A 12,583-nucleotide genomic window follows, 5' to 3' on the forward strand; every position below is an offset into this window, starting at 1 on the left:
CTGCAACAAAAAGATTAAAAATTAAGAAAAACTGGTCACACTATGTTATATAGTTAAATGCAATTCAATTTGATCCGTTGCAAATTCCCGCGTATAAATTGCATTAGTTGCAATACAGGCGTCTAAATAAGCATTCTAGTAAAATGGTTAACGTCAGGCTATAATCGAAGCGTCGAGATGCTGCTAGAGATGGATTACGCGAAGCAAACGTAAAAAGGCGCCAAAAGTGGTGATACGTGAAAACACAAACAAGAACCGGACTGAAACTCATACTGCTTGTGAATACTAATTCAAAAAAGGACAAAACCCATGCAACTACCCTCGATTAAGGACAAGCTCATGCACAACTGCAGCGTTCAGCAAGCGAAAGCGAATTTCTCCTGGCAATCGCTAACGCAACTTTTGCGCGGTCTGTGGCAGCGCTTGTATTTGCCCCGTTCGCCGTATTTGGCCCTGCCAGCGCCGCCCCTGACCACGCCCCCAACGACTACTGCGCAGCGAAGCGCCAACGAAGAGGTAAGACAGCTGAAAACCCAAAACAAGATATGAAAATGCTCGGTAGAGATAGCAGGAAAACGAAAAACAAGGTATCTAAAAAAATGCTACCTGTCCATGGGATTTGTGGCACCAATACGAACACAAAAACGAGCGTGCATGTGAACAGCTGATTACGCAGCACACCGCGTCCCTCAGGGATGTCGACTATCGCAAAAAGATAAAAACATTAGTTTCGTTTTTACAGTTTTAGCCGGTTTAGATACATCTAAACTTATTCATGTTTTCAAAAAAATATTTAAATTAACTGCTTTGGTTGTAATAGCTAAGCTAATAAATTACCTTAAAACTCTATTTTCGTTTCCGGCATTAAACCAATTTTTTTTCTGTTCTGAAAATTGTTTTGATATAAAGAATAAATTTGTTTCTCAAAAATTAAGAACAAAAATTGAATAAAGTGGAAACTAAAACGTGTACAAAACGTGTGTGGGGAAATGCGGCTGCGACCTCGGCAACCCTTTTGCGCGAGCACTTTGCAACACTATTGGCGAGAAGTATCCAACACTGCTTCACGTGGTGAATAAAATACCAAGTGACGTGAATTTTGGGAAAAAACGCAAACGCACATTATTATTTAGAGTGTGCAAAAATACTAGGCAACCCTTGAAGTAGACGCCAGGTTTCGCAGGACAACAATTGCATATCTAAAAAATTCAAAGATAAGGAGCAGCAGCAGCTGCATAAATAGCAACAACAACGGCAGCGACAACGACGCTTTGGCCAAGCAACAACAATACCAAAGTAAAGCGAGCCGAGCGCATACAACAAAAATCAATTTTCGCGCTTGTGAAAAAAATCTGCAGCAAATTGCAAGGTAGATGGGCTAATGGTTGTTCGCTAATTAAAATGCGAAAGTTAGTGATTTTTTTTAGCTTTTTATTTGTGGTTTGCTTTTCCAATGCACCAATACAAAGGCAAGCTATTGCAATTTGGTTAGGCGCTCGCGTGCCTGTGTATGCGTGTGTCTGTGTGCGTGCCAGCTGTATTCCGTACTGTACTCACCTCTTCGGTGGGAACAGCTGAAAGGGGGTGTAGGGTGTTAGGGGGTGTTCCCAGAGCTCACACCACACGGTTCATAAGTACATATGTATAGCTGTGTAAGAATCGTATAGTCCATAGGTATCTCTTATAGGTATCTTATAGGTATTAAAAACCAACTAATATAGTGTGTATACTATTTTTCAGATGCCCAGAACACGGAGACTCCACCACTCAAGGGATCGTTCCTCGGCGGGCACACGAGACAAGCGCCGACGACACGATACTGCCGATCATTCGCCACCCCTAGCTGAGGCACCATCGCCGTAAGTTCGCATGTTCATATGTATATTCTCGGATATTTTCGGGATGCTCTTCGAGCTGATCGACGGATTACTCATTACCCATTGGTACTCATTGTTTCCATTATTTAACTACAGGCCGCGCATCACCAACACACATCACACCAGATCGGCGGCCAAGCGAAGGCGACACGAACTCGATGCCAAAAAGGCCCAGATATCCAAGGAGCCCACGTAAGTAATCCGAATGGGTATGAATGGATTTGATATTCCATATGAATGGTTAAACATTCGGGAAATCGATTCTATTAAAAAGGAACTTATCCTTGCCAAACTTGTTTTTCCTTCAAAACGATGGCAATAGAAAAGTGTAAAAACTTTACGAGGAGTAGAAATGTTAATGATTCCCTTTACTGAGGTGTTCTGTAGCATATATATGTATATATGTTTGTAGTTAATACGATTTTGGGCGATCTTACGTATTAAGACGCATATTGCGTAGTACTGGTATTACAGAAGCCGAAATTCGTTATCTTTGAAAATGAATTGGCTTCCCTGTCAGAGGTAGTATAATCAATTCAAAGCGAAAGGCACATTTAGTTGGTCAATGGAAAGTAAGTTTAAATCCATTGCGAATTTTTAATTGCTCACAAGAAAATAAAAAAGAGCCAAAATGGAAACATAATTCACCCTTTAGAAAGGGTGAACTATTAACAGAAACTAAGGGATCTTAGGAAAACCTTATTTTGCTCATAAAATTATCTTCTATTTACGAAGTGTACTTCACCTGAGTGGCAAATACAGCTATGACTTCACATCTTCCTGTACAAGAAAAGTGAAAAAAATAACTTGCTTCGTGTGAATGAACAAACTTCCCCGGTGGAAAACCTTTCGAAAAAACTTAAGTCTTGTCCATGCAAACTGGCTTTACCCACTGATCCACGGGTATTTCCCCAGCTGTCGGAGATGTGGCAGCCAGAGTGTCCTGCCCACGCAGCTTTTTGCGCTCCTTGGGACTCGCTTTCTTTGAATGGCTTGTAAACGGTCGTGTCTTTAATGGTCCATGGCACCATAAAAAAGTGCCGCTCGAGCAGCAGGAGCAGCCGGAGAGACAAATTAACATTTGGCCATATATGGCAAGTGAAATCTGCGCTGGTTCCTTCCAATGAAGAGTCATCCTCTTCAGTCGGCTTACTGTAAATTAATGCGGACTCAGCGATTTCTTTGTGCTGACCCCCTTCTGGAGGCCTGTGGACGTAGGCGGTGGTGTATATAGTGTATCTGGTGGATCTGACGGATCCTGGCGCGTTGTCCGATGCATTTCCTTGCCTTAATTTATGCGCTTGCGTATTTAAAGCGTACTTGCATATTACTCAAAACAACGGATAACTTGAGGCGCGACGTTGTCGCATTTATTATTGTTTAATACACTTGGCTTGGCCTTTTTAGGTAGTTGCAGCAAAAGCATCTTGGGGAGTTGGCTTAATCAGAGTCGCATTTTGTAATTTATACGCCACTAGCAGCGACCGCTTTCTTTGTCGATAAAGTGACGTTTTCATGCCTGCCACTGGTGCTGCGCTGTGCTGTCATTGTTTATTAACCTTTTGCATTTGCCATAAAACACGCTGGCTAAGTGTTCATGAACCACAGCACAACAGCAGCGCCAGATTAATCGACCTGTCCCGGCTCATTACTCAAAAGTTGGTGACATCTTGCAACGCGGAAGTGGCCGAAAAAACGCAGCCCAAATATGAAAATCAAACGTAAAGATAAGGAATAGTATTCTCGAAAGTGTATTGCTCGCGTTTCCGCTATCCTCTTGTTTTATTGCCGATCATTTCGATGATCATTTTCAATTTCAATCATTTTTTATTTAAATTACAAGCCATCAATTGGGTGCACGCATGGCGCGGCGAATTCGTTGCTGGTTCGATCGTCTGTAAACTGGAAATGCGAGCAGCTGAGTCGAGCGGTAGAAGCGGCTGAGGCTGAGGCCGAGGCAGCGGCGGTACAACCGACACTTGTTCGCTACCAACTTGTCGCTCGATTGCTCAGTCGCAACGACAACTCGAAAGCGAATGGAGGTGCTGGCTTCTTCGCTCGTCGCCGTCGCCGCCGCCGCAGTGCAACCGAAACCAAGTGTTTTTTGAAAGAAATGTATAATCATATATTGTTTTTAATTTTTAACAAATGCAGTGTGTGTGTCTGAGCACTGAGCCCCTCGTGTGATTTGTGTGTTTTTCGCCATTTGTTTATGCATCCTGGCCAAAAATAATAATTCGCGCTGACTCTGCGCGCCTACGGAATTTCAATTCAATTCAAAACACCCCCTCAATTATTCCGAGAAGTTTCAATGCTGTGCATAGCCTTGTCTTTAAAGCTTTAGAGCACAAGGAAAATCACTGGACAATAGGGGACAAACCTTAGGCAACACGGGTTAACTAAACCAAGATAAGATAACTCCGACTATGACGACAACGCCTACGACTTATCAAAGACGGGTTGCAATGAATGGATGACTTGGAGGAACCGGACGTGCCGATTGTGTTTTTTATTGGCCAAGGGATTTTGCACCTATTTCCGATATCATTACTCATAGCGTCACAAAAAGTCGCGGTTCGACTGTTCCTCGGCTGCTGCTGCTGCTGTTGATGTTGCTGACCCGTTTAGTCGTTTGGGGCCCAAGACTTGCGTTTCCTTTTTGAATCAGGTTAAAAAAGTAAAAATTGTGAAAACTGGTCGGAGGAGGACCTGTTCGCAGCCGGGTCTTTGAGCTTAGCGCATGCGCAGACACTTTCTACCAACTACCAATGTATTTCCCTCGCTCTTGTGAATTGCATAAAACCTTAACTGGTTGCGTTTTGGGGGTCTTATCAATGAACTTGCCAGTGGCCGGTGGCTGGGGGCCAATTGGATTTGCCATAGGCTAAATCGCAGTCAAGGTTCAGGGTTATTTTAGCAGCTAATTCAATTGTGGCCCTCGCCGTGCTGACAGGCCAAAAGTGGCTAAAACAAAAACGAAATGCGGCCAGCAAGAAGTCGCACAAATGCAGAGGGGTTGTGGGTGATGGATACTGACTGGTGGGGTAGCCAACTCATAAGCCATCGAGAACGTGTTAATTACACGCGTTTCAACCAGCCAAATCAGCAGCAGCAGCAACAGCAGCAAACGCCAATAGACAAAAGAAAAGCGTTCGATAAATTATTGAAATTAAAGGCTGGGCCAAGGTATTTCATGGAATCTGGCTGACTGGGTGCTGTAGTCTATATAGCAGCAGTCCGTTCGCGGCATTCCAAGTGTGTGCACAGCATTGAAAATTAAGGCTATATAATTCTCGAATTCTTCAAACAGCCAGCGATATACAAATGATAACGATAGAGCTAAAGATAAGCGATCTTCGAAGTGCACGCGTTTAAAGTAAACGTTCATCGGTTTAAATTTCAACGCCAATTCTAAACAAGATCACTGGAAACAGCAACAACAACAACAACATAAAGAAAACAACATCATTGCCCCGCAGCAACATCAGCAATTACGAATAATTAACCAACAAGCGAGTCTATTTAACAACGAAATAAAAATCATAAAAAGCTAACAAAATGCCAGTCGTTGGTCAACAGTATGGAAATGGCTTTCGGCCATATAGCTCCTTTCGTGTGCCGCGCGGCAGTTGTAGCTACGGCAACAACAGCAGCAGCAATAACAACCCCAGCAGCAACATGAGCAACAGTATCCAAATGGGAGCAGCGGCTGCCCAACCCCTGAGCACCAATGGAGCCAACAGATCGATGGTGAAATCAGTCACTGGAAGAAACAACAACACGGTAGCTGGATCATCGTCCACATCTACAGCCTCGTCCACTTCCTCGATCCATCAGCAGGGTGTGACTGGTGGTAACTTTGTACGCCAGCAGCCCTGGAGGAGCAGTTATTGCAGTAGCAACCGCCAGAAGTTGCAGCCAGAAATGCATTCCCACCAGCAGCAAGTGCAGCAGAGATTAGTAAGTGGTGGCAGCGTGAAACCACTTACACCAAAGTTGATCCGGCGCATTGAAAGCACCTGCTCCACCTCGGCTCCCACACGCCATTGCAAGGCGAGGGCACCACAACCACCCACTCAGGCTACGCGCCCGGTAACCACGCCCAGCACTGCCAGGAAACAGTATCAGTCAGCAGCATCAGTATCAGTATCTCAGCAACCGATGGGAACCCCCACCAGCCAGAAGCGCACTCATCAGGCGGGACGAATGGCCGCCAAGGAGAATTGTCCAGCCCAATTGGGACAGCGATCCAGCAAAAACTATCCGGCGCCACAGCCACCGCTGCCAGCGCGTAGGCAGGTGGCAACCAATGATCTCACCAACGGAGGAGGAGCCGGAAAGGCCACTCCTCTCGCCCAGCGCCGCCAGCTGCCGGCCACGCCCAAGTTGAGCCTCAAGCAGCGCAGCAACGGGTGCACCCACAATGGAGAGGGAGCTGGCTCCTCTACGGGATCCAGTGACTCCCACGACTCTCCGCGCCTCAAGAAGGCCTTTTCGAATAAGTTCCCTCAAGGATTGCCCTTCGAGGATGAGTTTTACGGACGCAATCGCTCCTATTCGCAGTCGTCCAGCAACTATAGTTTCTACAGTTCTGTGGGTGCGCCCACCACTCCTCACGATGATGATGATGATAGAGATCTAGATGACAAAGTGCACCGTGTCCGCTGTGATGACGATGATGAGTTCCAGCGCAAACCATCTACAGATGAGTCGCTTTATGTGGACTTCTCGAAACTGGTGCAGACCCACCAGCAGCGGCAATATGTGCCCGCTAGCTCCTGGATTAGGGCTTCTCCGGATGAGTGCGAACTCCGTAGCAAGCCAACTAGTCAGTTAACACCTGCCCAGCAGCGGAGGAAGAACAGCAAGTATGCGCGATCGATGCATGAATATCTGTACAGCGATGAGCCTGGACAGGCAAGGACTAAGCATAGGTTATCCGTGGTGGATGAGCCGGAAGATGGATACTACAGCTATGCGGCAGGAACACCGGATCCGTTGCCATCGCCGCCGCCCACGCCCCGGACGGACATCTATGTGGCCGCTGCATCGTGGGCTCCCAAGCCGCTCTATCCCGACCGCGTGCTTTTGCCACCAGCGGATGGTAACAACAATCACCAGAAGCAACAGCCGCGTCGACGATCGGAGCACTTGGGGTCCACGACGTGTGAGTATATGTGAGTGTCTCTTCAGCATGCGGAAACTTGAATCTGAAAACTGGAGCTAGCCTTGAGTGGCGGCACAGCTTGCTGACTAAGCGTTCTGTCCGCACTTCATTTAAAGCCGCCACCTCCTCGCACTCCTCATTGTTTCTTCTCCAACTTGAGCTCAACCCAACTCAATCTCGTTCTCGATGATGTTTGTTTTTTTGTTTTTATTTTGATTTTTTTTTATACTCGCTTATATTATATATTTGTTATTGTTGGCGTTGTGCCGCTACGATTCGGTTCAAGATCTCTCCGCCAAATTTGGTCAAGCACACCGCCCCTACTTATGAGCTGAGCCGCGTTGCGGTGTCCAAATGGTGAGCTCCGTCCGGCTCATTAGGCAACCTAAGCGCCGGGCTGGGCTAACTGCAAAGCTTTTAGTGTTCTATGCTCAAGTATGGGGCATACTTCATTTGGTTGAGCGATTTGCCTGACTCTCAGCCCCTTTTCTGTCGCTTTGTTGACTTAAAGTTGCCCAAGAGTTTTAACCTCGTTGGGCACTTTCCCATGTTATATGCCTGAGTTGCCATCATTCGTTTGACCAGCTGATCTCTAGATTTCCACATAATCCAGGTTCTGATCAATTAACACTTTATATACAACTAATTTGGTAGGATTTGGAAGCAATGACGTTTTAGTGTGATGTTAATGATTGCTTTCATCTAGTTTCTTGATGTTATTCATTTTTGGATGATCTTCAAAATGTTGTGCAAAGATCGAATTTCAGCTCTATTCAAATTTATGCAGAACGTTTTTCGTTTAGCTTACAGTTATTAAAACAAATTGAGATCAATCAGAATCGCTTTATCGATATAAAATCATACCTTAATAATTTATGGAAAAATAGTTTTTATTCTGCTTATTAACTGTCTGGGCTCTGAGCTTCATCTCTACCTGGGTTTCCTTTTCGAATTCATGATCACTTAACTGCTCGAAAATAGCTATTCCTTAAATAATATTTTTAGGCAATTATGTCAGCAGCTGGGCAAATGGAATCCTCACTCTGTCACCGTCAGCCTCCGCACCTTGGGTCTTTATTCATAAGGGAGGGGCCCAAAGATCTTAGCTTTATCTTTTGGTTTTTAATTTGGGTTTTCGTTTTGTATATTTGGTTTGCTTCTGTATTTTACTCGGGTTCATTTATCTGACGTTTATCGCGATCGGAACAAACCGGACCTGTCTCCGCAGACCCATATACGATCATAATCGATGCTGCTACCGCCGGCAGCTGAGGTAGCCAACTAAAAGCTGACAACAAAGCTTAGAACTTGAGCTTACAGTTCTCGATCGATTTCCGACAGCGCAAGGCAGGCCTAATCGAAAAACACAGACGCAAACAATCTGAAAACAAAAGTGAATAATGGATGCACTTTCAGCGCCAAATGAATTGTTTTTTTAATGTATTTTATTGACTTCCTATTAAGAGTCAGCCGAAAGGTGATTGACTACGCACAAAACAAATACAAAACTCGCACCCAGACGCAAAAGTAAACTCGCATAAATCACGAAATAAATAAAACAATGCAGTATTGGGAGATCTTCTAGACTTGATTTAAATTGCACAAAAATTTTCATCGCTTCCTTTTTCGCAACGCGTTGGCTGTAAGTTTGGGAGCGGGCCGAAAGCAGGGGGACATTTGGCATATTTAATTTGGCTTGTTGTTGAATTCGTTTAACTGTTGTTTGTTTTTGTTAACAGTAATGGCCGGCTCGGTCCGTTTGAGATGGATGGGGTAAATCCAAAGGGGAAGGCGGCGATCTCAGTGCAAAATTTCATTACGTTCATTGAACCGGGCGATCTCGCACTCTCTCTCGTTACCGACGGATCAAATTGACTCAGACTCAGCCCCAGACCCCGACCCTGGCTGACGGCTTGAACCCGGCATGGCACTTCCTCATCCAGTGGATCCAACTGCTGCTCCTCCTTCCCTCCCCTCTCGTTAACTGACGCACAAAGGCCTTTCCATTATTTGCAATGCCCATCTCACTAACTGCCTGAAGAGCTTATTGATGTCTTCCCCAGGCCTGCTGTTTGCGCAGACGCAACCATTGACCTTGCAATTGGCCAACGTCACCTCCCGAGGCGTACACCTGGCCCTGCTGCTCCTCCATGCCCTCAATTCGAGATCTGCCACCCAAATGGATTTGCATAATCCCGCAGCTGTGTTTGGGCTGCTAACATACTTAGCCACTTACTCATTTTTTGTTCATAATTTCTGCTTTTCATCGAGTTATACTCAGCAATATATGTAACGGCATTTCTTTTGTCATTTAAGGCGCGCGACAATCATTTGCATTTCACCCAACCACTGGCCCTCGCCTTTGGCCTCTTGATAGCTCTTAAGACGAGGGGACAAACCGAAAATTCCGGTTTGTCATTATGTTTCACTTGAAGACAAAGATATATGCATAGTACGGGCTTCTGCTTTAATCAATGAGCAAGCAGCCAAACAAAAACAAAGATATTCCATATATATATTTAATTATATTCAAGTTCTGCTGACCAGGGATGGAGGTAACTTTTTGGTTCTGAAGTGTCACACAAATTTTATATAGGAAGAAAAGATAGATGGGTATTTAAACATGCCAAATTAATGAATTCAAAATCACAGTTATACCATATTTGGAGTCTCGAGAAGACAACTTTAAATGATGGATAAATTGAGATTTAATATGGGAATTTATTCGCAATTTTCTAAATCCGGAAGTGTCAAAGGTGTTTTGTTTTTTCTATAAACATAAATAAATATCAAATATTAAAACTTTTTAACCTTAAAATCTTTAACGTCATGCCAACCCAGAAATGCCAAAAATATGATCCAGTTAACCTTTATGTCATCAATGCTAAAAATAAAATAGTTCATGAACCAAGAAAGTTCGCCTTGGTCTATTGACTGACATAAACATTGGCCATAAGTCTTGGGTTTATTGATCCGAGTTATTGAAATATTTTGATTTTATCTCAACTGATGAACTGTCTATCACAAAGTTGAATATTTATTGAGCTGGCCTGCCATAAATAGTTCACGAGCCATGATGGCGAACCTTGAACCATCCCTAGCATTTCTTGGGCTATTCAACTGCTTTCGGGTATTTTTCGTGTGTAAGCGCATAAATCCAAAATGACGCATAACTTCTGCAGTTCATTGGAAGCGAAAATTGGAATCCAATTGTTAACGCTTTTTTTTTTATTATATTTGTATAATTTGTATGAGCACAGATGGAGGGGGGTGGAGGGCAAATCGCATATGTGCGCTACGTTTTGCTTAATGTATTTATGGCAATTTCAGGGTCAGGACAAAAAAAAAAAAGTTAAATACAACAAAACGAAGAAAAATCTCCCGAGCCGCCGCAACAAATGTTTGTCGGCGGTTGGCGGTGCAGGCAGATCTGGTTGGTGGGTTTAAAGTGTCTCAGCTGCTCTATGTAAATCATGAAAAAAACTGGTTTTCGAATGATTAATTTCATAATTCAATAACACGGCTAGCTTATAAGAAACTATTTTCATGGGTTTTTTATTCTCGTTCTCCGAAATGGCAAGAGAATTGCAGAATTCGACTCGCAGTGGAGAGTTATTGTTCTTAGCGGATTCTGTTTGGGCTAATCTGAGTGGCTGGATCTTAATGCTTCCAAGCAGCTAATTGTTGTCGCAGATTCTTTATCATCTTAGAGGTGAATAGGTGTACATGATTCGTACAAATTGCAGGCCATTAAGGAAGTTGGCCAAGACAATGGTGTTTATTTGTGTTTAATTGCGTGAAGGGGGGAGTTTTTCTTGCCTGCGCAAATGCATAAAATCATAGTTGGCAGCAAGAATTGGTCAAGGTCGCGACAATCACTCAAGGAAATGGTGTCCACATGTGGGGAATGATAAGGCCAGAAATGGGATTGGCCTGGCCATAAAATTGTTAACTCATCTGTGTGTGTGCCTGCGAAAAGTCGAGGCCAACAGAGAAAAATAACAATATAGAACCCCCGGTGTTTCTGAGCTGACTCAAGGGTAGACCGCTGAATGAGGAACTCTATAAATATGGGCGCGATTGTAATATTATCGCAAGAGTAGCGGGGTTAGAATAAAGATTTTTCAATCCTTGAAATTATCAGCAATTTGCGTTGGATTTCTAGTCAGTGTGAATAGCCTCTTGTAACCCCTTCAGGGCAAGCAACTTTGTGTTCGGTTACCCTACTCATATCTTATCATGTTTCCCACAGGCTGTCATAACTTATTACCACGCCGGGCAATAAAACGGTCGAATTGCCGCGATCACTCCCAGATCACCCCTTAAGATAATCAGTTTCAGAACATAGCTACCACAATGTACTATAAATATTTTAAATTACTATTTCCCAAGATATCTTATCTTATGTTCGCCCATATCAGCGCTTTCCACGTTTGACATCGACCAAACCCTTTATTTACATTTACCTTAGCAATGTTTATGGTAGTCGGTCGCGTTGAACCCATTACTCGTGTTCTTTTAGGTCAAAGATAATATTTTATGAGCTCTTTTTATTAGTCAAGCTTTCGACCTGTTCGTTCGGCTGCCTTGAGTGAAATATTAAGCCAATTACCTTACACAACACCGATCTGAAATGCTCCAGTCCAAATTGGGAATCTATTATGAACTTGCTTTGCCATTCGCTTCCTACCCTCCTACCCCTCCCACTCTTTTGTTTCTCGAATTCGAAATCGGATTCTGGATCTGACTCTGACTCTGAATCTGAATCAACGAATCATTAATATCCAATTACAGTTGGCCATAAAAGCTGTTCTAATTTGCACGCAGCGCGTCATTAATCATAAATCAAAAAGCCGAAAGAGGTTGGCTACCATGGAGTGCTATGGCAGCTATTCCTTTTATTAACTGCCGCGAGGCCGTAAGCGGCTTTTCCGCGACAGACACCAGTTAGAGATCACAGATCACAACTCCCAGATCGGTTCAATTCAGTTCGTTTCTTGGCCAAGAGTCTTTCCAGCCTACGGAGATATCCCAGCGTGTGCGCTCAAGTAGTTTTCTTGGCGGGTGCGCAGGCGTTGAGCTTTTGTCATATACTATACTACATAACATATTTATATATATATACATATAGTTATATAGATGCAGGTCGGAACTAACGAACGACTGAGTGCTTGTATCGTACTTGTAGCCAAAGTCACTTTCAGCTTCAGTTCGGTTCTGTGTTTCTCATAATTTGTGCCCAAATTTAGATGCTTTTTGGGGGCCACGTGGGCGAGCTGTGAGCACACAACCGACAAAAATTTTCGTAATCGCTCAATGAGAGCTGGTTTGCCTTATTAGCATATGTGGCTTTTTGACTTCTTGGATCTTGGTTTTGGATTTGTATTTGGATTTGGATTTGGTAGCTCAACTTGGGGTTGAGATTGAGCTTGAGCACTGTATAGGTCAGTTATCTCTCGCAATCAGCTGATTCATGCCAAGATCGCTGCCCACCCGCACTTGTGGATCTCGTTGTCTGGCCCTCTTGGCTTCTTGGGGT

The 12,583-nt window shown here is 43.9% G+C and overlaps 1 protein-coding gene across 1 annotated transcript; it reads left to right on the plus strand.

The window, feature by feature from the left end:
- The first annotated feature begins 5,435 nt into the window (after positions 1 to 5,435).
- LOC121530052 lies at positions 5,436 to 7,058 on the plus strand. Its single transcript, XM_041818406.1, has one exon. The coding sequence runs from the start codon at positions 5,436 to 5,438 to the stop codon at positions 7,056 to 7,058; it is 1,623 nt and encodes a 540-aa protein (XP_041674340.1).
- Positions 7,059 to 12,583: the final 5,525 nt, after the last annotated feature.

This window comes from Drosophila eugracilis, unplaced genomic scaffold (assembly GCF_018153835.1).
Source record: "Drosophila eugracilis isolate 14026-0451.02 unplaced genomic scaffold, ASM1815383v1 contig_2159, whole genome shotgun sequence".
Lineage (NCBI taxonomy): Eukaryota > Metazoa > Arthropoda > Insecta > Diptera > Drosophilidae > Drosophila > Drosophila eugracilis.